At 37.2% G+C, this 25,721-nt stretch overlaps 1 protein-coding gene across 10 annotated transcripts; it reads left to right on the top strand.

Annotated features, from left to right (window-relative positions):
* The first annotated feature begins 1,015 nt into the window (after positions 1-1,015).
* On the top strand, positions 1,016-25,066 carry LOC306853286 (C-terminal-binding protein 1). Of its 10 annotated transcripts, none has more exons than XM_079390583.1 (11): positions 1,016-1,084; positions 1,179-1,290; positions 10,208-10,362; positions 14,915-15,059; positions 15,180-15,386; positions 16,783-16,997; positions 17,072-17,202; positions 18,248-18,375; positions 18,567-18,681; positions 21,954-22,006; positions 23,451-25,066. In XM_079390583.1, exons 2-10 carry the CDS (start codon positions 1,287-1,289, stop codon positions 21,973-21,975), a joined length of 1,122 nt encoding a protein of 373 aa, XP_079246709.1. In that variant the 5' UTR covers positions 1,016-1,084; positions 1,179-1,286; the 3' UTR covers positions 21,976-22,006; positions 23,451-25,066. The 10 variants fall into 10 exon arrangements, with proteins under 10 accessions (XP_079246709.1, XP_079246704.1, XP_079246708.1 ...); XM_079390575.1 differs by having other exon boundaries at positions 1,046-1,084; positions 1,183-1,290; positions 23,451-24,634; XM_079390578.1 differs by lacking the exon at positions 21,954-22,006 and having other exon boundaries at positions 1,019-1,084.
* The last annotated feature ends 655 nt before the right edge of the window (positions 25,067-25,721 follow it).

Below are 25,721 nucleotides of genomic sequence, written 5' to 3'. Positions count from 1 at the left end.
CCCTTTAAATATCCATCTTAGCACTTTTTGGGTGCAGTATCCCTTTAAATATTTCTTATAGTGTAAGATTGTGGTCTCAGATGACCAAGTAGATGATGGCACCAAATGATTAAATGCAATAAAACTCGCCAGAAGTGTGTGTATGAACCTACTGAGCAGCTTTCAAGATAAAGCATTGGCTGTGATTTTTAAGATTTGACAGTGCTGACAAGACACACAAGTAGCCTAGTATTATAAACAGGTGTATTTGAAATTTAATATTTATTCGATCATATATAAAGTATTAAAAAAGGCCTCTAACACTAGCTTTCTCTTATCTTTTTCTATTCTTTTTATTTATGATTTAATTCGCAAATCCTTGCTACGTTTACTGCATTAGGCTAACTGAGACTTGTCATACTTGCATATTATTGCTCTTTTGTTGATTTTAATTGCTTCCACTGGCCTAAATTGTTAGTTGCTTCGGATAAAAGCGTCTGCTAAATGACTAAATGTAATGTAAATTTATAGTTCGCCCAAAATAAATTAATTTAGACCTACTCGTCCCCAAGTTTTTTCTTCTGCTGAACACAAAAGAATATGAAAAATGTGAAGAATGTATTTTCTGGTCTCTATTGATTTCTATTTTTTATAGAAGTCAATGGGACCAGTTTGATGACCCACTTCTGAAAGATATATTCTTGAGAGCACTATCCCATTAATAATGTCTTTATCAATAGAATATTATAAGCTTCAGTAAAATATAAATTTTATAAACTAATGGAGGGTGTGGGTCGTGTTTTGCCTGTCTCAAGAATCACAGATTTCAGGACGATTCGCTATTTTAGGCTATAAAAAGTAATTTTTCCCTCCCTAACCATCACCCCACATCTCGCTCACATTTCTGCTTCCTGGACCCTCCCCCACCCTTCTGCGTCCGCATGAGCAGTGAGCTTTGATATGATTGGCTCTCTAAGAAGCGTAGCCTGCGCTGATTGGCTGCCTCGCCGGTCACACGGCTCTGATTGGTCACGTTCTCGTTGCATGTTTTACCCGAATCCCGGGCACATTCAGGGACTTTAGCCTTCAAAGCGGGTGATGCAAGGTTTGTGATTGTTTTGCTTTTCTCTTTAAGCTTAGTAGAGGCCAAACCGCGCTGATAGAGCCCTGTTTTCACTTGCTCTTTTTATTTCTGTCAGGCAGATGAAGGCGCCTGTGGAGGGCTTCGGAGGGGCTGGCTTTCTTAGCTAACACACTTGCATTTAAGGGCACTTAGTTGTCAACACTGTGGCAGAATTCGGGTTACTATGAGTAAGTCACAGTCACTTGATATTATAAATTCATCCGTTATACCTGTATTTTATACCTACAAATTTTCAATTGTAATAAATTCTTAAATGTTTGGTTATGAAAAAAAATCCTCAGTATTCATGGGCAATCTGAAGTGTAGTATAAATAACCTTAATACACTTTTAGTGTTTAGGTAAAAATATCTATGCAAAATAGGAAGTGCTTTCACTGTTTTTAATCATTCTGGTATACCATACTATTTTATTAAGTCTTGTGGTGGTACAAATGATTTTTTAATTTTTTAAATTTCAAATATTCCATGAATTAAAAAAAAAAACACTATAGTTCTGGAGGAAATCTGGCATGTTTCACCAGATGTCAACTTCCTCAATGTATTGTCACCTTACCTAGTAGGTGTCTAGTTACTCTAATCTACCTTCATTGTTAGTCAGCTGTCTGATATTCATGTTCATTTACTCTGTTTACTGTAGTGTCTGTTTGGCATGTAGTTGAGCAGAACGTGGAGTGCTTTCACAGGATGCTGCTGAATGTTGTCTGTTGTTGAGAACATGGTGGACTGGAATCAAAGACTCTTAGACAGAGCACAATCTTGATTGAATCACTGCCTGTTCTCTGGTATCCACCATCTAGATTTTCCTTAGATACAATCTGATAATGGACTTTGATCTAATGATGGACTGTTAGGTCTCAGCGGGTGTTTTAGTGAAAATTTCTCCCCGTTTGCAGCCAAGTTTAATATGATGCGTTGAATTTATTTAGGGAAATGTTATCCGTGCACCCTCTTCCCTTCAAGATAGGCGATGTGAGGGAGTTCACCCATTCGCCACGCTGCAGTGTGTGTGTGTGTGTGTGTGCTGGCAGGGAGGTGTTAGCAGCAGTGTGTGTCTGAGGCAGTGTAATCTTTCTCAGGGGCATCTTTCTTATGCTCTTTGCCTCTCCCCACTTCTATTTTTCCCTCTTTCATTGTCTTTTTCAATGGGTTTTTGAGGTTTCCACCGGTTCCAGTTGTGATATTCATCATAGATTGTGTCCTCTGACAGCCTCTTTTCCCAGCTGTCCTCTTACCGTGGCTCAGAATTGATTTGACTGGTGGATGTGCGGTCTGGTGTTGAGATGGTTTTCACCTTGTTATGTCCTTGCGCTGTTTTACAAGGAGGAAATATGCCTGGTTGGTTTTAAGATATATTCCTATTAGGATTTTGCAGTAGCCAAATTGAGCAGCTCTTTATGTAAGTTAGTTCAAGACGATTTTGACTTGCTTAATCACATGAAAGGAGGCTTTAGGGAACAAGTTGTACCGCAAGTTTGTGTGGTGTGGCGAGTATTGTTATTACAGATTTGAGGGTGTGTTATAACTCGTTATTTAGCATTTTCTGTCGTCTGGTGTCTGGAATGTTATATTGAGTAATAAAACTAGTTACTTTAGGTTAAATGATTAGGTGAACGCTAGTCAAACCTGACTTTTCCATTAATCTTCCTTTTGGATCAATGCATGAGCGGCCGTTTTATGGCACAGGCGTGATTAGCCAGCTTATTCAATGTGGCCGAAGCGCTTGGATCACATACGTGACGCATACTGTGTGCTTCACTTGCCAAAACCAGCATTCCCCTGAGGTCCTGACCAGCGCTAATGAATTCACAAAGAATGGGGCTCTTCTGCTTGAGTGCCAATCCATCTGACTTCTCCACTGGAGCGCACACACGCAAGATACAGTATGTCTACAGTGTTCCCAGCCTGGCTTGTTATTCACATACTGTAGTAGAGGTCTGGCAGATAGCAGAAATGTAGTACAGTACGTCACTCAACATACAGTATGTAGCCTTCAGCCTTTAGATGTAATGTGAGTTAACCTACAAATGCTTTATGAAAACTCAGCGATTCATTAAATAAATGAGAATAGGATTTAAATGGTATGTTTTAACAGTTGATGTTAGCGATGGAAATCTTTAGGCACCTCAAGATCTGGTATGATTTTTTTTCTTATCTATTTAATGAGTTTACTGACTTTGAGTCCATTTGAAAATCATTACAAATGAATAATACATCAAAACAATTGTATGTTAAAGGGATAGTTCACCCAAATATGTCAATTCTGCCGTCATTCCAAACCTATATGCATTTCTTTCTTCGGCTGAACACAAAAGAAGATATTATGAAGAAAAACTGATGTATATCGCGATTAATCGCATCCAAAATAAAAGTTTGTTTACATAATATGTGTGTGTACTGTTTATATTTATTATACATATAAATACAAACACATGCATGTATATATTTAAGAAAATAATGTTTATATATTAAATGTTTTTATATATAATATAAATTATATGAATAAAAATATATACTGTATGTGTGTGCTTTTATATTTACATAATAAATTATGTGAACAAAACTTTTATTTTGGATGCGATTAATTGTTTGACAGCACTACCTTCATAGCATTTTTCCATAATATTTATCTAATATGTGGTTGTACACTGTGACAAACGGTAGAGATTCAGCTGTACCGTTTATTCTGCGATTTATGTGTGGTGTAATTAATAATTAATTCCCACACTGTCACGGTGCACACACGAGGGAGGAACCAGGAACACGCAGACGAGGATATAAACTCAAATAATAGTCTTTACTTAACATCAAGGCAGGGCAAGACAAGGCAAGACACAGACATCAACAGGAACACCGGGGAGTAACGAGTAGACCAGACGAAATCTAACTAAACAGACAGGACTAATATACACCGGTAAATCATAGCTAACGAGACAAACACAGCTGAACAGAATGAACTACTAATGACATGACAGGAAACAAACCAAATATGGACACAAGGGGCAGGAACACATGACACACACAACAGTTCCCTGGCACACACTGAGCAGAAAACAATTGTGCAAAATAGCCAGCTGTTTCCAGTGTAGACAGCTTTGTTGGTTTTAATGGGAGTGGTGTAGTTTTGAGGAGCTGTGCCTCACATTTCCAGAGTAATGATGATGCAATGGTTGGTTACAGTTGCCGAGCTGCTCCATGACTTGTTGCAATAGTTCAGAATTCAGCAGATCAATATGAGTGCATATATTTACAACAGCCTCCAACACCACTCATTTAGTCCGAATGTGTTACTGTTTTGGGGTCGACTAAAGTGTTTATGTAAAGCTGTTTTTTTTTTTTTTTTTTGCACAATGCCAGAATTACCCTTGAGTTGTTATGAATAATACCGTAGTATCTGAAATATGAATATTTTTAATATAGTTATTACTACATGTAAATACTGTACATTTTGAGATTGAATTTCCAATAAATAGCTATCGTGATACAGTCATTGCACGCACTCCTAAAGACTTAAGCTTGATACGTGTAAAATGAGACTAATGTTAATTCAGAAATCATACTAATATGCTGATTTGCAGCTCAAGAATCATTTCTTATTATCATCAGTGCTGAACACAATTGTGCGGCTTAATATTTGTGTATTCTTTGATAAATAGAAAGTTTATTTGAAATGGAAATTCAATTGTAATTTGAACAATTAATGTGTCCTTGTTGAATAAAAGCATTAATTTCTTAAAAAAAAAAATTTACCCTGAACTTTTGAACAGTAAGTCCCATTAACAAACATTCAAGCACCTCACTTCTGCTTTTAAGCCTCCAAAATGTCTCAGCTTTCATGGCAAGTTCACTGTAGTAAATGCAGCCTAGTTTTTGTTTGTTTTGCATCCTGCAGCATGTAGATGGTGTGAATAGATCTTAAGCTGTACTGATAGCGTAACATCCTTTGACAAATTGTATTTGAGCACATTTGCACAAGACTGGATCACGGTTTACGTGACCTGTGTCAACGGATGCTTTTAATTGTGCATCTATCTAAATGAATCAGCTGAATTAGCCAGTCACGGATGAATGCTGCAGGAGTAAAAGACACTAAACAGTTTCTGTTCTACCACTGGAAGCAAATAACTCATTAAGCCAAAGGCCAAAATGACTTGAAGACGTGAGAAAAGTAGTGAAATGGTTTCGAATTGAAATGTTCACACATTTGTGCTGACTTTGAATTAACGTTTTGTCTATTTTAACAGAGAGTGGCCTGTGTGTGCGGCCCCCCCTGTTTGTACTTATTTTTGGAGACGTCTCTGAGCTGCCCGTCAGGACTGTAGGATTCAGTAATTGGTTTTCTGAGAGCGAAATAACCCAGAACCGTCACTGTCAGAGGCGTTTAATTAACTCTCCCTCAACATGAGCATTCATCTACAGTGGGAAGTGACCAAAAAAAACACCCAGTTTGTTTGTTGCTTAATAATTTGCAGTCTTTTTAGCTGTATTTTTCTCTTTCCAGTCTATCATGAATTTTTTATAACAGGAAACGCACAGCTAGATTTCCTTCCCCCTTTTTTCTTTTGCAATTTTCCATGATCTTTTTTCTTTTTGCCCCCTCTCAGGAAACAAAAGATCAATTTTGTGAGAGCACAGGCTCCACCCCATTCCTCTTCAGTCTTTCTTGTAGCCACCTCGCACTCGTTTCTCTCTCTCTAGCTGGTTTGCTTGCTCGCTCTCCCACTCCCATAAATGCAGTGACACTTGCATTCTGTGTGTGCATGCGTGTTTGTCCGAGTGAGAGTCGAAATAGAAAGTGAGGGAGCTGGGGGGTAGAGAGGGAGTTAGAGAGAAAGAGAAAGACAAGGAGGGGTGGGAGCCAGCGTGAGCGAGTGTGTGTGCTTAACCTAGCTACTCACAGAAAAGAAGGAATAAGAAAATTGAAGTAGCCGCCATATGCTGAGGATTTTGGTGAATGCCTTGCTGAGGAGACACGCTCGTTTTTCCGGCGGATCCTAAGAGATGGGAAGCTCACATTTGCTGAACAAAGGCTTGCCATTAGGTAAACGTTTACCTTTCCTTCTGCATGGGGCCACACGTGAAAGTGTTGTACGGATATCTGCGGATATTTGAGCGTTCGCTCGGCTGTCGTACAGTATTCTGGCTTCCCCTCCCCCTCTTCCTTTCCTCCTCCCCTCCTCTCTGCTCCGCTTTTCCCTCTTTCCTATTATCTTTCATCTGAACCATTCATCCACGCACAATTGCTTGCTTTCTGCTTTCTCTCTCCCGTGCGAAGACAGCATTCGTCCGAGAGCAGGGGCTACAGACCTCTGATGGCTCGCTTTATTAACTGCATTCATTTTCTGAGCTCCAAAGATAAAAAAAAACACACACTATCCACTCTGGAAAATTTGAGGGGTTGGCAAGGACATGACTCTCTCTCTCCTATGGCCCTCCCTCACATTGTGCAGTGGAAATGTGGCTTCCAGTTCCGGCCTTGACTTACTTCCTAATTTCAGTCTCTTCGAAGGAAATTCTCATTCTAGAAGAGTCCAAAAGCAGGAATACTTAGCCGTAGGAAGATCAGGGTGTTTCAGGATTTCGTGGAAATAGTTACGGCATTCTGTTAATGGGCAACTATTTAATATCTTAAAATGAACATGTATAAGATATTTCTGATGCGATGGACCCAAAAAGTACATTTTCATTGTCATATTTTTAGGAGGAGCTCGACTAGTGAAAGTTAAAATCCCTATGAATGTCATTACAGTGTTCAAGTGACTCCCTTTCCACCTTTTTTGAAAAATCCCAAGTGCACATTTCCAGGAAATCTGGGTTGAGAACAATGCATTGGCTTTGAACGAATCACAAAAAACAAGACGCTGTGACGAGCAAAAGCGTGTCATTAAAAAACAGGTTTTGTTCTTGTCGCACGGTGAACGTGAGGCTGGGATTTGAAATTGGCTTTCATTTTCGCCAGAAGACAACAAAGGGGGGATGTCAGCTTGAATTATCGCCCGTGGGCAGTCGAGGTCTTTAGACGCCGTGTGTGACGGACCCTGTTGGTTCTTGTTGCTATGAACTAGCTAATTCAAACAGATCCAGCTCACCCTCGGGGCAGGGCAATATGAACAGAGCGCCGAGGGATTTTGACAGAACGGTGTGGTGCGAGAAACTACAATGTGTTTTTTTCCAAAGCAGGCGTCTTGATTTGCCTAGCTGTGGTCTTACATGCAAAGACGGAGCAAAACAGTGCTTTTTCTTGATTGTAGCATTTGATCCCAGAGCTGCGTGCTTGGATGCGTCTATTACATGTTGTTGGCAGTTTGTCCTAATCAGAAAAAAAGAGATAACAGTGGCTTTGTTACAAGATAACCGGATCCTGCTGGGATGGTTTAGATGTCACTAACACATAATTTACGGTTGTAAAAGTTCACCTTCATTACAAATGGAGAAAACAGCTGGTTCTGTGTGGGAACGGATGCGTGAAAGCCAGGGATCTCTTCACAGAGGTAAAGAGCTCTTGTTTGTGCATAAACATGTGTATTTTGTGTGTGTGTGTGAAAGACTATCCTGAGAGCAGGGTGGGTGGTGCTGATAGAGGTGGGTGTGTCTGTGTCTTATGGGCATGATTACACCATGTCTGCACTTGCCAGGCTGTATAGGGTAAACTTGGGAGAGGTCGCAGGTGCACATATTGTACCTTTGTTATTATATCATTAACAAATAGCTAAGTATTTTTACCTAAATATTTGCACCTGAAAGATACTGATTTAGTTTGAATGATCTAAGAGGTGTTTTTTTTTTTTTTGGGGGGGGGGGGGGGGGGGGGTATATAAAATGTAACCAAATTTAATATATACACTAGTCAACATTCGAAGTGGATCAAAACCTTTTATCAAAGTTGTGCTAAAACCTGAAACCAAATTGCATTCTTGTCGTAGGACAACTTCAAATATATATATATACAGTAGTGGATACACACACACACACATCTATATCTATATCAATCTATCTGTATGTATGTATGTGTATATATATAAATGTTTATACACACACACACACACAATTATCTATATCTATCTATCTATCTGTATGTATGTATGTGTGTATGTATGTATACACATACATACATACAGATAGATATAGATACACACACACACACACACACACTACTGTTCAAAGGATTGGGGTTAGTAAGATTTTTGAAAGAAATGAATACTTTTCAGCAAGGTTGCATTAAATTGATTAAAGTCACAGTAAGGACAATGTTATAATATAATATAATGTTAAAAATGCTGTTCTTTAGACATTTCTATTCATCTTAGAATTCTGAAAAAATGTATCACGGCTGTCATAAAAATAATAAGCAGCACAACTGTTTTCAACATGAATAATAATCAGAAATGTTTCTTGTGCAGCAAATAAGATATAGAATGATTTCTGAAGATTCATGTGACACTGAAGATAATTTGCATCACAAGAATAAATTACATTTAAAATAGCAAAATAGAAAACATTTATTTTACATTGTAATAATATTTCACAATATTACTGTTTTTACTGTATTTTTGATCAAATAAGTGTAGCTCCAGTGAACATAAGACACTTTTTTCAGATACATTACAAAAATCTTTCTGAACTTTTGAACGGTAGTTTACACATATACTTGGACTTTCCATTGACAAGTCCGTTGGTAGATGGTTTTTTATTGACGCTAGGCAGAATGCCAACTTCTGCTACTCAGCCAAGCAGCGCGCTTATCTCCAATGTCAATACAGCGCAACAGTCACTGCCCACCTTTTCTGCAGCCTTGGTTCCGGAAGTGTTTTTCCCATTCATTTTCTCAATAGTTTCTCAATAAACCAACCAGCTCTTGAGATGAATCAACATTACAAACACTGACTGAAAGCAAAAAATATGTGAAAATCAGAAACAAAGGCAAGGCTGTGTACTGAATGTTTTTGTAAGTGAATGAACTGCAGTCTCACAAAACACTGAAAATGCTGTAATTGGGGAATTCCTTATAATTTGTTATTTTTTTGTTTCTTATAAAACTAGTTAATTATTGATAATATACAATACAATATATTTAATTTTAGATTTATTCCAAAATATTTCAATATACCAATAAATACAGTAAGTAGTTTGAGAGTGCAGTCGGCTACAATACTCACAGTGATTTATGGAAGCGGGCTGCCACTGATAAGCCCTTTGAAGTGTTTTTTTTGGTAACAGCAACATATTTTGGTCTTCAGTAGGAGTTTGGCTTGAAGTTGATTAGCTTGACCAACATATATTGGGTTATCGCTATGAATTGATAATTTAAGTCTGAAAATGTTGGTAGTCTTAGATCAGTAAATGTCGAGTATCTTAAACAGCAAAGTTTGAGGCACTGACAAAAAATCAGACCCGCAGAAGAAGCCCCACAGGTGTTCTTAACTTTATTATTACACATCATCTGTGTTACATCAGCTGCGGTTACGTTAAGATCATTCATTCATTGTTTTCTCCTTTATCTGTGTATTTCATCATGAGGCCATCAGTCCTCTTACAAAGGGATTGATATCAAGAGTCTGGCTGATTATATATTTACACGCAGTCTAGTTATCGTATAAGTTATCGCAGTTGTGTTATCATATAACCATTTGGCAATATGTTACTGACTAGTAATTGACAAGTTGACATCATCAGTCTTCATAACACTCAATGAATATTTATTTGTAAGAAAGGTCTTGATATCAATTAAAATAACAGCATTAGTCCGTGTGATGTGTCTTTTATGAGTGGTTATAAAACCCACAACTGCTTTTTGTTTTACTGTAACAGCAGTTGCATAAACATTTCTAATATTGAGCAATAAATCCAGGAAACAAGTGACTGCTAATACACACTGTTGACTTTTTCTGTGTTTTCTGAGTCATTCTATAATAGCTTGGCATTCAATGTCTGTGTGTGTCCTTGAGCCAAATCTAGTATTGGGTTTCATCATTTGGAAGTAGTCTTACAATAACAGTGAATTCCCTTTACCTATGCAGACAAAATGACGTTTACAGTCAACGCTCACAAGATCAAGATGTGTAACGTGTGATTTCTGTCTCTCTGCAGGCATCAGGCCTCCCATAATGAATGGCCCCATGCACCCTCGTCCTCTGGTGGCGCTGCTGGATGGCCGGGACTGTACGGTGGAGATGCCCATCCTGAAGGACGTGGCCACCGTGGCCTTCTGTGATGCCCAGTCCACCCAGGAGATCCACGAGAAGGTATCTAGCCCTTAATGTCGCTTGCTCTTTTGCTACGGTAGCACTTTTAATTTTCGTTGTTGGGTTATTCTTGTTTTAAATTGCTTTGGATAAAGCATCGGCTAAATAAATGTAAATTTCACAGTTCAAAACGAAGCCATAAATGTTCAAATGTAACTTTCTCCACCTTTCTGTTGGCTTAACCGTGTGGGCAGAGAAAAATAACATAAACCAATAATATCTCAACCTACTTTTTCACCAATCCAGTCTAGATGAATAAAACAAATTCATGCTCATTAATTCCCACTATTTCACTAATTAATATGTCGCGCCACAGAAGTAAAATGCATTGTGAGTGCTGTTCATGTGTGTAGTGGTGTTTTTTCACCACAGGTTCATACAGATTAATATATCATGTAATATATATGTTGGAGTATGGTTCTACAATATATCATAGATCCCACTGGCTCGACATGATGGAGCCTCCTTGGCTTTGTTACATTGAAAAAGTACTTAATCTCACAGGCTAAAAAAGTAGATCGCACAATGGGCTAATATTTATGAGGATGTGAGCATTTTTCCCACAAATGAGTAGAATGATTCATTAGATGATTTCACTGGGTAGCGTGATGAAATCTCACAGCCATCCTTCCCGCTGTACTTCATGTGATTTATTTATTTCATTCTCAATCTCAGTTGCTCGCAGCTATTGATCAATCATTTTCCTTAGCATTTGTTAAAGCTAGATGGGCGGAATCAGATCTGTCATGTTCTGAGGTTTCATTGTGAAAAAACTCATTTCTCTTTGTCAGTTGTTAAGAATAATGTGTGACATGTTTCTCAGCAATGAACTTTATCTGACTCTAGTGTCATATGGTCAAAAATAAACCATACAATGGCATTTATAATCTATCGAATCTAATATATGCAGATAGAAACGTTCATTTAAAGAGGTCATATGATGTGATTTCAAGTTTTCCTTTTTCCTTTCTCTTTGGAGTGTTTGAAGCTGTTTGTGCATAGATAAGATCCCTGAAGTTGCAAAGACTACGGTCTCAAAACCAAAGAGATATTCTTTATAAAAGTTAAGACTTGACCACGCCCTCCTAAAACGGCTCATTTAAACACGCCCCCCTCAATATCTACGTCACGGTGTGGGAAGATTTGCAAAACACCACCCAAATGTTCACGCAATGAAAGAAGGTGGAACTATTATTGTCGCTGTAGTGTTGTTGCTGCCGCCGGCGCCGTGTCCTGGAGACGCTGTGTTTCATTGTGAAAGCGAAAGTACTTTGTTTGGGCTTCCAAAAGAGGACACAACTAGAAATCAGTGGTTAAGTTGTATTTACAACACTGTTCCAGAACAGTTCAACCCAAATATTAGCGTGTGTGCAGCGCATTTTACAGAGGACTATTTCCTGAACCTGGAAGAGTAGCCTACAATGCTGGCGTGCTCAAAGGCTGTTTCTATAAAGTGGGGCAATTACAACTTTGCAAGGACAGTCTGGTGCTTCTGACTCACAGCCTGTAAGTATGTTGTCATATTTAAAGAATTTGCCACTGATGATTCAAACGTGAGTTTTGAGCTGTGTACAGTGGTGCTTGTTGTTTGTCGTTTCTCCGGTCACAAATGCAGACATGGTATGAATGAATGATGATGAACAGTAAGTCATTGTAATCAGTAATTATGTCCCCACTGGATGCAACAAATACCTCGTTTATAATGGGTTTTATTGTTTTTGTGTAATCATGCCGGGACACGAATCACAATACGGTAAGGGGCGTAACATTTCCGTCTCTCGCTTGAGGTATTCGGCCAATCACAACACACTGGATAGCTGGCCAATCAGAGCACGCCTCGCTTCTCAGAACGATGAGATTAATGAAACAAAATAATGTTATTTTTAGCAACATCATATGGCCGCTTTAAAATAGTATTTCACAAAATTACTGTTTTTTATATATATATATATATATATATATAATTTTACTAGTATTTCACAGATTATTGATTGATTTATTTATTTGATTAAGTAAATGCAGCTTGGTGAGAATAAGAGACTTTCAAAAACATTTACAAATTTTATCAAGACTTTTAAACGGTAGTGTATGTTAGTACATTTTTGTTTATAGTTAGAATACATTTCATATTTATAACTATACTATTATTCATTGTTAATTCATGTTTGTTCATAAGACATTAGGTAATGTTAATTTATACAACTTCGAATGTGAAAATGTATTAGTTTATGTAGAAATGAACATTAACCTAGATTAATATATGCTGTAAAATGTTGTTCGTTGTTGCATCAAGAAATGGTAATGTATAGAACCTCATTGTAAAAATAGAAATTTCTATGTACAAATTATATGTAATAGAAAATGTAGTTAAGAATACTTTGTAATCAAGCATAGACGATTACAATTTCAGTTAGAAGAAATATATCCGGTATTATTTACTTGCAATATGCCAAATCTGAAGGATACAATACAATAAATAAATAAAATGCTAATTTTGGCTAGTAGTGGGAAAAAAGCACTATTGACCCATACAAGTGTATGTGGATCAAATACAACTGGCTGGAAAAAGAGCAAGTGCACCGTTTGATGAAAGTTGATTTTCTGCTGTCAGTATTATCTAGAGTAACTGTTTTCTTTTTCACTCTACCCATGAACCTAAATTAAACTCATTTGCTCCATTCATTCACCTGGCTACACACGAAAGACCAGCCATAGCAGGCCACCATAAATCATTCACTCTGTCTCAACACAACTCGTTTAATTCCATTTGCTCGCTCTCGATGCATTCGTGCTCGTTCAGACCGTGGCCGGGGCCTGCACATTTTTTCTGCTGATTTGTCGATTGCTGTTGGCATGTTTTGTGTGGTTCTGGGTGGCTGCCAGGTTGATTCTCAAAGAACACTCCCCAGGCCTGCACAGACAGATGGCACTCCCTTTCTGCCCCTTCCCACAAACCTACAAAGAGCCTCCGCATTTGACTGCTTTAACCGGCTGCTGTTGAATGCACAGAAACTATACAGAGAAAACAGCTTCTGATTAGATAGAAAATCAATCGTCTGTCTGGGGGAGAAATTATTAGCGGATGATAAAGTGACGAGTCTGTCTACTAAAAATGGCTGTAAAAATCTCTTTCATTCTGTTGCAGCTCATAAACAACACTGATTACGTAATGCAGTGATTCTTCTGGATGGGTGTCAAACCAAATGATGTTTTTCATCATCAACCACAGATATAATGTGATAAATCGGTTTATGCTGTGTATTACTCCAGATCTTGATGGTTTATTCGATTATGCCAAGTGTTTTCAAGTAAACCGATTAATCATCATGAACCCTTTGGTAGTGAAGTTGTTGTTTTTGGTCATCAGCAGAAAACTAAATATGCTGAGTCATATTAACAGCAGATCATGTTGAAGACTTTTAGTGTTTGTCATAATACTTTCCTCTAAAGCGTTTTCCTCTACCTCAGGATTTTCTAATCAGATTAACGATTTTAAAACATGATCCCGGAGTGCATAATTAGCTGATGATAATAAGACACATCCCCACATTCTCATTGCCAGGGTTATTATCGTTTTTATTATCGTCATTTCAGCTAGTTGCCAAAGTAACATTTCTCAGTTAGCTTACATTTGAAGTAAAATTGTTAAAACTAAAAAGTAAATATTAATAATTCTATATAGACATTGTTTAAAAAAAAAGAAAATAATAAAAATGGCAAAAAGGACAACAATATTACTATCAAAATATACATCTATCTAATTAAATCATAAATTCTTTCTGAACTGTGTGCCAATAAAAATGCAAACAGACACATAATGCAACCTATAATATACGTTTTTTTACGCCTATTACGCCTTTTTAATTTTGGGGTCAAATATAGCCTAGGCATGTTTGACGGGGTGAGAGTCGCCCATTAAATGTGTGATCAGATCTTTAAATGTGGCAGCTGAATGATCTTCATGTCTGAGTGTGTGTTTTTGAAATCTTTTGTAATGATCTCAATTCAATTGGCTTAATGTCTACTCATATGGCCGTGTAGTAGAACCTGGAATCCTGAAATTAATTTCATTGCAGCTTCCTGAAGGGTGAAATTGGTCCAGCCTGTCATGCTGTGCATATTAATACTATATTATGAAATAATAATAATGAAATAACTGTGAGCATTTGAATATTTTAATAAATATATAATAGAGAGAAAATGAATTTTAAGGACATATATTATTTATGTTGTGGCCATGAATTAGGAATTCATTACCATGACTCATGTTCCCTCATTTTAGTTAAATTGTTGTTTTAGTAAATTGTGGGCATATTGTACTAATTTGTTCTCTCCAGGGAATGGATTAGTACAACATGTTCATGATTTACTAAAACGAGGGAACTAATTACTATGTTGGGGGAACAAATTCTTAATTCAAGGCCATGATAAATATCTTTTTGTCCTCATGTCATGTGCGAGGCTCCCTGTACTTTCTCTCAGTTTAAGAGCTGTTCTACTTGTGACTGTCTTCTTTGCACAGACTGACTGTAGTTTGTGTCCACTCTCTCAGGTGTTAAATGAAGCAGTGGGTGCTCTCATGTACCACACCATCACCCTGATGAGGGAGGACCTGGAAAAGTTCAAAGCACTTCGTATAATTGTCCGCATTGGGAGCGGCTTTGATAATATCGACATAAAGTCTGCTGGAGACTTAGGTAATGGTTAAGAAGGTTTTCTATTACATCCCACACATTGCACGACTGTGTGTGTGTGTGTGTGTGTGTGTGTGTGTTTGCTGTATGAAGGGTCTGACCGTAACCTGTCTTCATCCTCAGGAATAGCAGTCTGCAACATGCCAGCAGCTTCAGTAGAGGAGACCGCAGACTCCACCATGTGTCACATCCTAAACCTGTACCGACGCACCACCTGGCTGCACCAGGCTCTCCGGGAGGGCACACGGGTCCAGAGCGTGGAACAGATCCGGGAGGTCGCGTCTGGGGCGGCCCGGATCAGAGGAGAGACACTGGGGATCATTGGCCTAGGTGTGTTGTCTCGCATAACCAGACATTTGACTCTCGACATGAAGGCTGATCCATATTCTGGCCAAGAACCGCCCACTTAGACAGAAAGAGATCCTCAGAACGAAATATAAAGTAACCAGCGGCTGTTTGTTTTGATGTCCTGTTTAGGGGTGAGTAAATCTAAATACACTGGTTCAGACAGGAAAAAATAAATAAATTTAATTCTATTTATGGAGCCACCAGTGGCTATGAAGATACTCGAGAGGAAACTATTGTGTGTAGACTATGTGTTCTGCATTTCTGTAATCATTACAGAATTCATCGCTCAGCAATAAGGATTTTGTTTCTGCTGGTCTGTGGACTTCTGCAGACACTGACATTTATATTTGTTTATTTACTTATTTATGAAGAATGAATTTTTATTTTTAGCCATGTATTTTTTTTCAGTATGTGTATATATCGATGTATATATCTTCACAATGAAAAAAAATATATATATACACAAAGAAAAAAATATATTGTTCATATAGTTTTTTTCTTCACAAAAAATATATATCAGTAAGATTTTTTTAAAGAAACACATACTTCAATTAAACAAAAGTAAATTAATTCAAGTAGAGATATCCATTAAAGAATATGTCAAACAATTCTAAAGAATATTTCAGAATTGTTTGACATATTCTTTAATGAATATATCTATTTGAATATCTATCTGTCTATCTATTGAAAAAAAATATATATATCACAGGTTCATTAAAATATTAAGAAGTACAACTGATAATAATCATTTCAACATTTATTATAATAAGAAATGTTTCTTGAGAAGCAAATCAGCATATTATTATGATTTCTGAAGGATCATGTGACACTGAAGACTGGAGTAATGATGCTGATAATTCAGCTTTGATCACAGGAAGAAATTATATTTTCAAATAGAAAACAGTTATTTTAAATTGTAATTACATTTCATAATATTATTGTTGTTACTGTATTTCAAGTGAAACAAATGCAGTCTTGTTGAGCATTCTGTCAAAAACATGAAAAAAGTCTTCCTGAGCTCAAACTATTACACAGAAGAAATAAGACTATATAAATAATACATCTATAATATAACTCAATTAATTCCTAAACACTCTTGTGCTTGAAATTCAAAACAAAACAAAACAAAACAAAGCACTAGGCTTGTAAGGACTAGTGTAATATTGGTAATAGTGTAAAATTGGGACCTTTTAAATACATTTTGTTTCCCCAGGCTGTAGGAAAAGTAACAATAACTACACACATTTTAATGAAACCTTTTTTTTTTTTGTAGAGTTGTCATTTTGTCATGGCATGACAGTGACAGCCATTGCACTGAACTAATGTAATACAAAAAAAGACTTTTCATTCATGGCTGAAGTGATATGTCTGCTCTCAGGGCGTGTTGGACAGGCGGTGGCGCTGAGGGCCAAAGCCTTCGGCTTCAACGTGATCTTCTACGACCCGTACCTGTCTGACGGGATGGAGCGAGCCCTGGGGCTGCAGAGAGTCAACACCCTACAGGACCTGCTCTTCCACAGCGACTGCGTCAGCTTACACTGCAGCCTCAACGAGCACAACCACCATCTCATCAACGACTTCACCATCAAACAGGTGATCACAAGCTCAAGAGCATGCATGCGCTGGAGCCACAACTGTGTATCATCATTACTGTCTGTTGATCACAGATGCGTCAGGGCGCCTTCCTCGTGAACACGGCGCGTGGCGGTCTGGTGGATGAGAAGGCTCTGGCCCAGGCTCTGAAAGAGGGCAGAATACGGGGAGCAGCCCTGGACGTCCATGAGACAGAGCCCTTCAGGTGAATAACAGCAACATGCGATGTTTAAGAATCGTGTTGTATTGACATATAGATGGATTGCTTGCTCCAAACCACATTTCTGTTCCACACCCTGCCTCTATCGTGTTTTTAACGTTGTTATTTGGCTTCAAACCCCATAAAACATGCGTCTGTTTGCTACGAGTATTTGCAAAGAATGCGAGCTGTTTCCCAAATGCAGTTTCAGGAGACAAGCAGCAATAAGAAATGATGCCATAAATAGTGGTTCACTTTTAAATATGAGGTTAAATTGCTCTCATACCAATTGTGAAAGCCAGTGTTATTTTAGTATTGTAGTATGTATATATATATTTATTTTTTTATCAATATTTTCTATATATTTTTTTCAGTTTTCATTGTAATTTCAGTTGAATTTCTAGTAATTTTTTTGTGCTTTTGTGATTTTTATTAGTGTTTTTTTTTTTAAAATAATACTATTTATCTTTAATTTCAGTTTTAGTTTTGTTTTACTTAATTTCAGTGCTTCAGCTTATTTTAATAATAATATTTATATATTTTTTTATTTCAGATTTATTTCAAATAACGAAAAATGTTTTAAGTAGTTTTAGATTCAGTTAACAATTAGGTCTAAAATACGATTAAATTTACAATATGTGCCGATTAATTAATCTTAATTATTCTAGGGATAAACAATATTGGATTTTTGAATTTTTTGCCGATACCGATATATTTCCTTTTGTTGAGAAACAACGTCATGTCTCTCCTGTGCAGTGATTATAAACAATGTTTTGTTTTGTTTTTTTGATTAGTTTTTGACAAAAACTTAGAATTAAATAAACAATAATGAAGTTATTTTATAATGAGAATACATTGAAAGTCTTGAAAATAACTATAAATCAACTTTTTTTATCAAATATTTAGCTATTTATTATTTTTCAGACAGATGCAGTGGTAACCTTAGCATTTTGGTTTGAAGATTTAACATTTGTAGATGATCTAAAGCTAAAGAGGTCATTCTCACCCAATGAGCGTGTCAGACTCTTATACAGCTGTATGTTTGTGTCAGTTTCAGCCAAGGTCCTCTTAAAGATGCGCCCAACCTGATCTGCACCCCTCACGCGGCGTGGTACAGCGAGCAGGCCTCCATTGAGATGCGTGAGGAGGCGGCGCGGGAGATCCGTCGGGCTATTACCGGTACGTCAGCACACAACGCTATCAGTAACACACTCTGTACTGCATTTGTCAAATGATTCGAGAGTGCTGGGTGTCTGACCTCTTTCATCAGCCGTGTGAAATCCTTGTTCTTTAATTGCAGCTCCTCAGGCTTGATTTGCTGTGATCAATGACTCAGGGTTTGCTGTAATGAAGCTGTTTTCCTCCTCCAGGTCGCATTCCAGACAGCCTCAAGAACTGCGTCAACAAAGAGTTCCTCACACAGACCACGCACTGGGCCGGCATGGACCCGGCTGTTGTTCATCCAGAACTCAATGGAGCCTACAGGTACAACAAACTACTGAATAATTCATTCATCGTAACTGAATTCATATTCATATCTGTATCCTACATTCATAACATTCGTAACTGAATGAAGGATACAGGTGGTGCTATTGTTTTGTATTTTTGTATTTTTTGTATTGTATTTTTTTTTATCAGGACTTCTAAGTAAAAGAATAATTCAGGAGCCCCTCACTGCAGAACAAATATTCAGGGGGCGGGGCTGGATTCACATCTAGGGGGTGGAGATTGGTAGGTTTAGGGGTGGAGATGGGTGGGTTTAGGGATCAGGGGGTTGAGACGGGTAGGTTTAGGGGTGGAGATGGGTGGGTTTAGGGATCAGGGGGTGGAGACGGGTAGGTTTAGGGGTGGAGATGGGTGGGTTTAGGGATCAGGGGGTGGAGACGGGTAGGTTTAGGGGTGGAGATGGGTGGGTTTAGGGATCAGGGGGTTGAGACGGGTAGGTTTAGGTATATGTAAAGTGGGAGGAGTTGGATCTGGATCCAACCTCGCCCCCTGGATCTTGTGTTCTGCAGTGAGGACCATCTCGAATAATCCACAAATGGCCATGTGAGATTACTTTTACTATGGTTAAAATCAATACTTTGGATTTCTCAATACATGTTCCTGGTCTTATTGCATGTTATTAGAAAATTCTTCTACCCTTTCTTCAATAAATGTCATAACTTGTAAAGTCTCTGAAATGCCTATGCCATGCGTGTTGGGAAAATAATTTGTTCATTTACCGATAAGGGTTCATTGCCCATTACGATATCTAGAGTGCAGAGTGGACAGTAGCCAGTATTAATTATATGTACTGTAATGTATATTAGGGGTGTAACGGTACACATATTTTTGGTATTGTTACTTTTGAAATGAAACAAAATCTCACCTTTCAAATTACGTCCATTTTTTCGGGAAATTTAAACATTAAATTGACGCTCTTTCCTGTGGCGTGACAGATCGCTGTTTTACGCCTCAAACGGCAGCGCAGAGCGCGATCATCCCTACTTCTTTACTACTAGTTTTAATGTGAAATAAACATGAATGAACATCTCACGCCTCATGTAATCGCACAAGCATTTCATTTACCTCAGGCAAGTCATCAGTGTCCACAGCTTGTTAGTTTACTAGAGAAATTAAGTCTAGAGAAGAGAATTTTGAGAAATATTAGACTCTACATTCATTATATTTATCTTTACCTGTTAGTGATGTCTTAATTATTGTGTGTTTAAATAAATCTGTTATAAAACAAGTTACGACAGCCATTGTGTAATTGAATATACAGTCAGGTCCATAAATATTGGGACATCGACACAATTCTAACATTTTTGGCTCTATACACCACCACAATGGATTTCAAATGAAACGAACAAGATGTGCTTTAACTGCAGACTGTCAGCTTTAATTTGAGGGTATTTACATCCAAATCAGGTGAACGGTGTAGGAATTACAACAGTTTGCATATGTGCCTCCCACTTGTTAAGGGACCAAAAGTAATGGGACAATTGGCTTCTCAGCTGTTCCATGGCCAGGTGTGTGTTATTCCCTCATTATCCCAATTACAATGAGCAGATAAAAGGTCCAGAGTTCATTTCAAGTGTGCTATTTGCATTTGGGATCTGTTGCTGTCAACTGTCAAGATGAGATCCAAAGAGCTGTCACTATCAGTGAAGCAAGTCATCATTAGGCTGAAAAAACAAAACAAACCCATCAGAGAGATAGCAAAAACATTAGGCGTGGCCAAAACAACTGTTTGGAACATTCTTAAAAAGAAGGAACGCACCGGTGAGCTCAGCAACACCAAAAGACCCGGAAGACCACGGAAAACAACTGTGGTGGATGACCAAAGAATTCTTTCCCTGGTGAAGAAAACACCCTTCACAACAGTTGGCCAGATCAAGAACACTCTCCAGGAGGTAGGTGTATGTGTGTCAAAGTCAACCATCAAGAGAAGACTTCACCAGAGTGAATACAGAGGGTTCACCACAAGATGTAAACCATTGGTGAGCCTCAAAAACAGGAAGGCCAGATTAGAGTTTGCCAAACGACATCTAAAAAAGCCTTCACAGTTCTGGAACAACATCCTATGGACAGATGAGACCAAGATCAACTTGTACCAGAGTGATGGGAAGAGAAGAGTATGGAGAAGGAAAGGAACTGCTCATGATCCTAAGCATACCACCTCATCAGTGAAGCATGGTGGTGGTAGTGTCATGGCGTGGGCATGTATGGCTGCCAGTGGAACTGGTTCTCTTGTATTTATTGATGATGTGACTGCTGACAAAAGCAGCAGGATGAATTCTGAAGTGTTTCGGGCAATATTATCTGCTCATATTCAGCCAAATGCTTCAGAACTCACTGGACGGCGCTTCACAGTGCAGATGGACAATGACCCAAAGCATACTGCAAAAGCAACCAAAGAGTTTTTGAAGGGAAAGAAGTGGACTGTTATGCAATGGCCAAGTCAATCACCTGACCTGAATCCGATTGAGCATGCATTTCACTTGCTGAAGACAAAACTGAAGGGAAAATGCCCCAATAATAAGCAGGAACTGAAGACGGTTGCAGTAGAGGCCTGGCAGAGCATCACCAGGGATGAAACCCAGCGTCTGGTGATGTCTATGCGTTCCAGACTTCAGGCTGTAATTGACTGCAAAGGATTTGCAACCAAGTATTAAAAAGTGAAAGTTTGATTTATGATTATTATTCTGTCCCATTACTTTTGGTCCCTTAACAAGTGGGAGGCACATATGCAAACTGTTGTAATTCCTACACCGTTCACCTGATTTGGATGTAAATACCCTCAAATTAAAGCTGACAGTCTGCAGTTAAAGCACATTGAAATCCATTGTGGTGGTGTATAGAGCCAAAAATGTTAGAATTGTGTCGATGTCCCAATATTTATGGACCTGACTGTATTTCAACAGCAAATAGAAATGTTATAATTTAGAAGTTAATTTAAAAATTGCATTATGTGAAATTTATGTTTGTATACAATTTGAGTGTTGATTGTTTTATATATATATATATATATATATATATATATATATATATATATATATATATATATATATAAATAGTAATTAAATTTAAGTTTGGGCTCTGTTGTTAATTGTACCCTTGTAGTAATGTAAAAGAGCTCCCTATAGTTTAGAGCATAAGCTGAGGTAGATTTTTATCCCTAGGAAAATTTCAATTATAATTCAATTTATTTAAAGTAAGAGCAATTTGTTCAGTAAACCACTGTTTAATAAAAAAAGCAATTTTATGTTTAGTTTTTTCCCCCTGCTGTACTGAAATCATACCGAACAGTGACGTCAAAACCGAGGTACGTACCGAACCGTCGTATTTGTGTACCGTTACACCCCTACTGTATATAATAAATAATAATAGAGTAGAATAATAATAATTTAGAAATTGAAAACAGAAATTGATATCTACTGACAAAGTAATTCATTTCTAAAACAGACACACAGGACATTTAAAGGCGTCCCCTTTTTTTGAAATTTGATTCAATTATGATTACTGGATAAGTAATGAAATAGTTTATGATTCAGACTGATTCACTAATGAATCATTCAGACCAGTATGTGAATCTGTTCGACTGATTAATTGAAAAGAACCAATTCAAGTGAACAATTTGCTCATGAATCAATACGACTATATAACTATTATAGAGTCTAGAGCAGGGGTTCTCAACCCTGGGCCTGGAGGTCTTTGCTCTTTGCCTTTGCTCCAACCTTGATCAAACTCACCTGCCTGTAGCTTACTAGTAATCCTGAACAGCTTAATTAGCTGGTTCAGGTATGTTTGAGTAGGGTTGGAGCTAAAATTTGCAGGACAGTGGCCCTCGAGGACCAGGATTGAGAAAGTGTGGTCTAGAGCATAACTATAATGCATATTCACGATTGAAATGTTTGAAATATTAATTACTTTTACCTGGTTTTATAGAAGAATTTTTTTCCATTCCACAGTAAAATCACTGTGACATACGGCTTATAAAAGACACACACACACACACACAATAAAATGTTAATATTCAAATAAAATATAATAAACATATATATATATATATATAATGTATTTATAATAATAATAGAAAATTCTTATAGTAATACAGTAATGTTTAGTTATATGGTTCATTAGCTTAACTGTTGGGTGTTTACGCTTAGTGTGCAAGTTGCTGTATTAATATTCACGCTCAGAAGTTTGCGGTAAAGTTTTTTAATATTTATGTTTTTGAAAGACATCTCTTATGCTCACCAAGTCTGCAGTTATTTAATCCGAAATACCGTAAACACATTAAAATTGTGAAATATTATGACGCATTTGAATAACTGTGGTCTTTTAAAATATATTTTAAAAATACAATTTATTCCTGCGTTGTTAAAGCTAATTTTTTGGGTTCTTTACTGAACAGAAATTTCAAAAGCACTTATATGAAACAGGAATGTTTGAAAATGAAACATGGTTTTACTGTCACTGTTGATCAATTTAATGCATCCTTGCTGAATAAAAGTATAAAAAAATAAATTAAAAAAAAGTACTGACCTCAAAAATTTTAAAACAAGATAATAGAATATGATGCATCACATCATATGTGTGATATATTTAAGCGTGGCTCATCCAATCAGATTGTAGAGCTGGAAGTAACCCTCCATTTATAATCCAACCTTATTGCAATCCACGATTTAATGGAGACTTTAACAGAGTGGCTTTACTGTAGGGGCCATTGCTGTGCTGCAGGTGTTAATATTCTTCCCCTTCCTCAGGTACCCCCCAAGCGTAGTGAGCCTGACTTCAGGGGGTCTGCCTCCACCAGTGGAGGGCATCATGCCAAGCACCGTGCCCATCACCCACAGCCTGCCCACCGCAGCCCACCCTCCACACGCCCCATCACCCGGCCAAACCGGCAAAGCCGAACCCGATAGAGAGCAGCACCCCAATGAACAGTTGTAGCCCCCTCTCCAAAGACTCTCTGTACCACTATAGAACTCTCCTGGTCCTTCTTTACCCCAAAGAAGAGGAGCGGAACAAGCCACTAAAAACAACCACGACACCGAAGTAGCCAACTCTTTGACTGAAGGTGGTGGACTGCGCTCTTTGAAGTACCTAGTGGGAAAAAAACAACAACAAAAAAGAGAAAATCTTGTGGAGTTCAAACTTCTCCCTGATGCAAAATCCTGCTGTTTTAGATTGTAGTCTGTCCAAGTGCAGTGGGCGAACTTTTATCTGTTATTTTGTCTGTCTAATGGATTTCATTGTTAAAACAACAGTAGCTATTACATGAATGTAACCTGTTTGTGTACAGTTTTTAGGACATGATCAATGGTTTGTAGACGAGAAAAAATAACTGAAACAGCATTAAGGGATGCATCTCACCACCTGATTATAGATACGATATCAAAAAGCATATTAGTTTCGCTCGTTTGATTTTAAAAGCCCCGAAAGAGGTGGGATTTGCACACCCTCTCAGGAAAATTAATCCCCCCCCCTCCCTTCCTTTTAAATTAAACCACATAGTGCATTGTTTTTTTGTACCCATTTGTCTTTTGTAGTCCAAATTCAGTACAGTACTTTAAAGAACTACACTCAGTGTGTTTTTATTTTTGGAGCATGTATTACTTTATGTGTCAAAGGTTAAAAAGAAAACAGAAAAGTTCAGTTTTTGAACAAAAAGAAAAAAAACATTTTGTCTTGTGCAAAGCTGGCGTAATGCTTGCCTGTTTGTGTGTGACTTGATTGTACCGTGTTTTTCAAGGATGCCGGGATAGTTGCAGCTCTCCATCGCCTACATAGTTTCCTTCCTGGTAAAGTGGTAGGCTAGCAATATACATACTATATATACTATGAGATATTAATATTTTTTGTTAAACAGAATCCAAAAAGAAATGTTTGTGACTGTATGCATTTGTATGAATTATTTTAAATGAAATAAAAGTCCGAGTTAAACGACACGGCAGCGATTCTGTGAGTTGCTCTCATGCCAGGACAACAGAAATAGTGCAGGTTCAGGTTTCCTTTGTATTTGAACCCATTTCATGATATAAACACAATCACTGCGAGCGTCCTCTTGTGGACGTTACTTCTGTAAGATGCAGATCAAAAGGTACCAACAGGGCATCATGCTGAAAATACTTCATACAGGGGAACTGGGATTTTACCTCAAAGCTGTGATCGAGCTCGCTCTGAAGAATTTGTATTAAAGGATTCATTCACACAAACGTTATTTCCTCACCCTCATGTTGTTCAAAAAACCCATGTGAAAATGGGAGGAATTTTGAAGTCAGCTACAAAAAGGTTTTATTTAATAAAAAAAATGTATATATAGTGCTGACAAATCGATTCATCGTGATTAATCGCATCCAAAATAAAAGTTTGTTTGCATAATATATGAGTGTGTACTGTGTATATTTATTATGTATATAAATACACACACGTATATATATTTAAGAAATATTTACGTGTGTATATATATAGATGAATATAAATGTATATTACATATATTTCTTAAATATATACATGTATGTGTGTGTATTTATATACATAATAAATATACACAGTACACAGACATGTAAACAAACTGCACTAATATATATATATATAAATATATAAATGATGAATCGTGATTAAATCGCATCCAAAATAAAAGTTTTTGTTTACATGTGTGTACTGTGTATATTTATATATATATATATATATATATATATATATATATATATATATAAATACACACATATACAGTATATAGTTTTATGTATACAGTAAATATTTCCATGTATTATATTTATATATACACAATTTATATTATATTTAATATATAAACTTAACATTTTTCTCAAATATATACATGCATGTGTGCGTGTACACACACACACACATACATATATATATATATATATATAATAATTTGTAGTAATTGTAGGTTACCCATTTTTTAGTGTAGCGAGTAACAATAATTTAGATTTAGGATTTAGAAAGTAGAATTTTCATGCCGACTTCAAATTTTGGACGAAATTTTAATCACTTCGCAATTTGCCACC

The sequence above is a fragment of the Barbus barbus genome (assembly GCF_936440315.1).
Source record: "Barbus barbus genome assembly, chromosome: 33".
NCBI lineage: Eukaryota > Metazoa > Chordata > Actinopteri > Cypriniformes > Cyprinidae > Barbus > Barbus barbus.
Note: the sequence above shows the minus strand (reverse complement) of the source record. Positions and strands in the feature narration are given on the sequence as shown.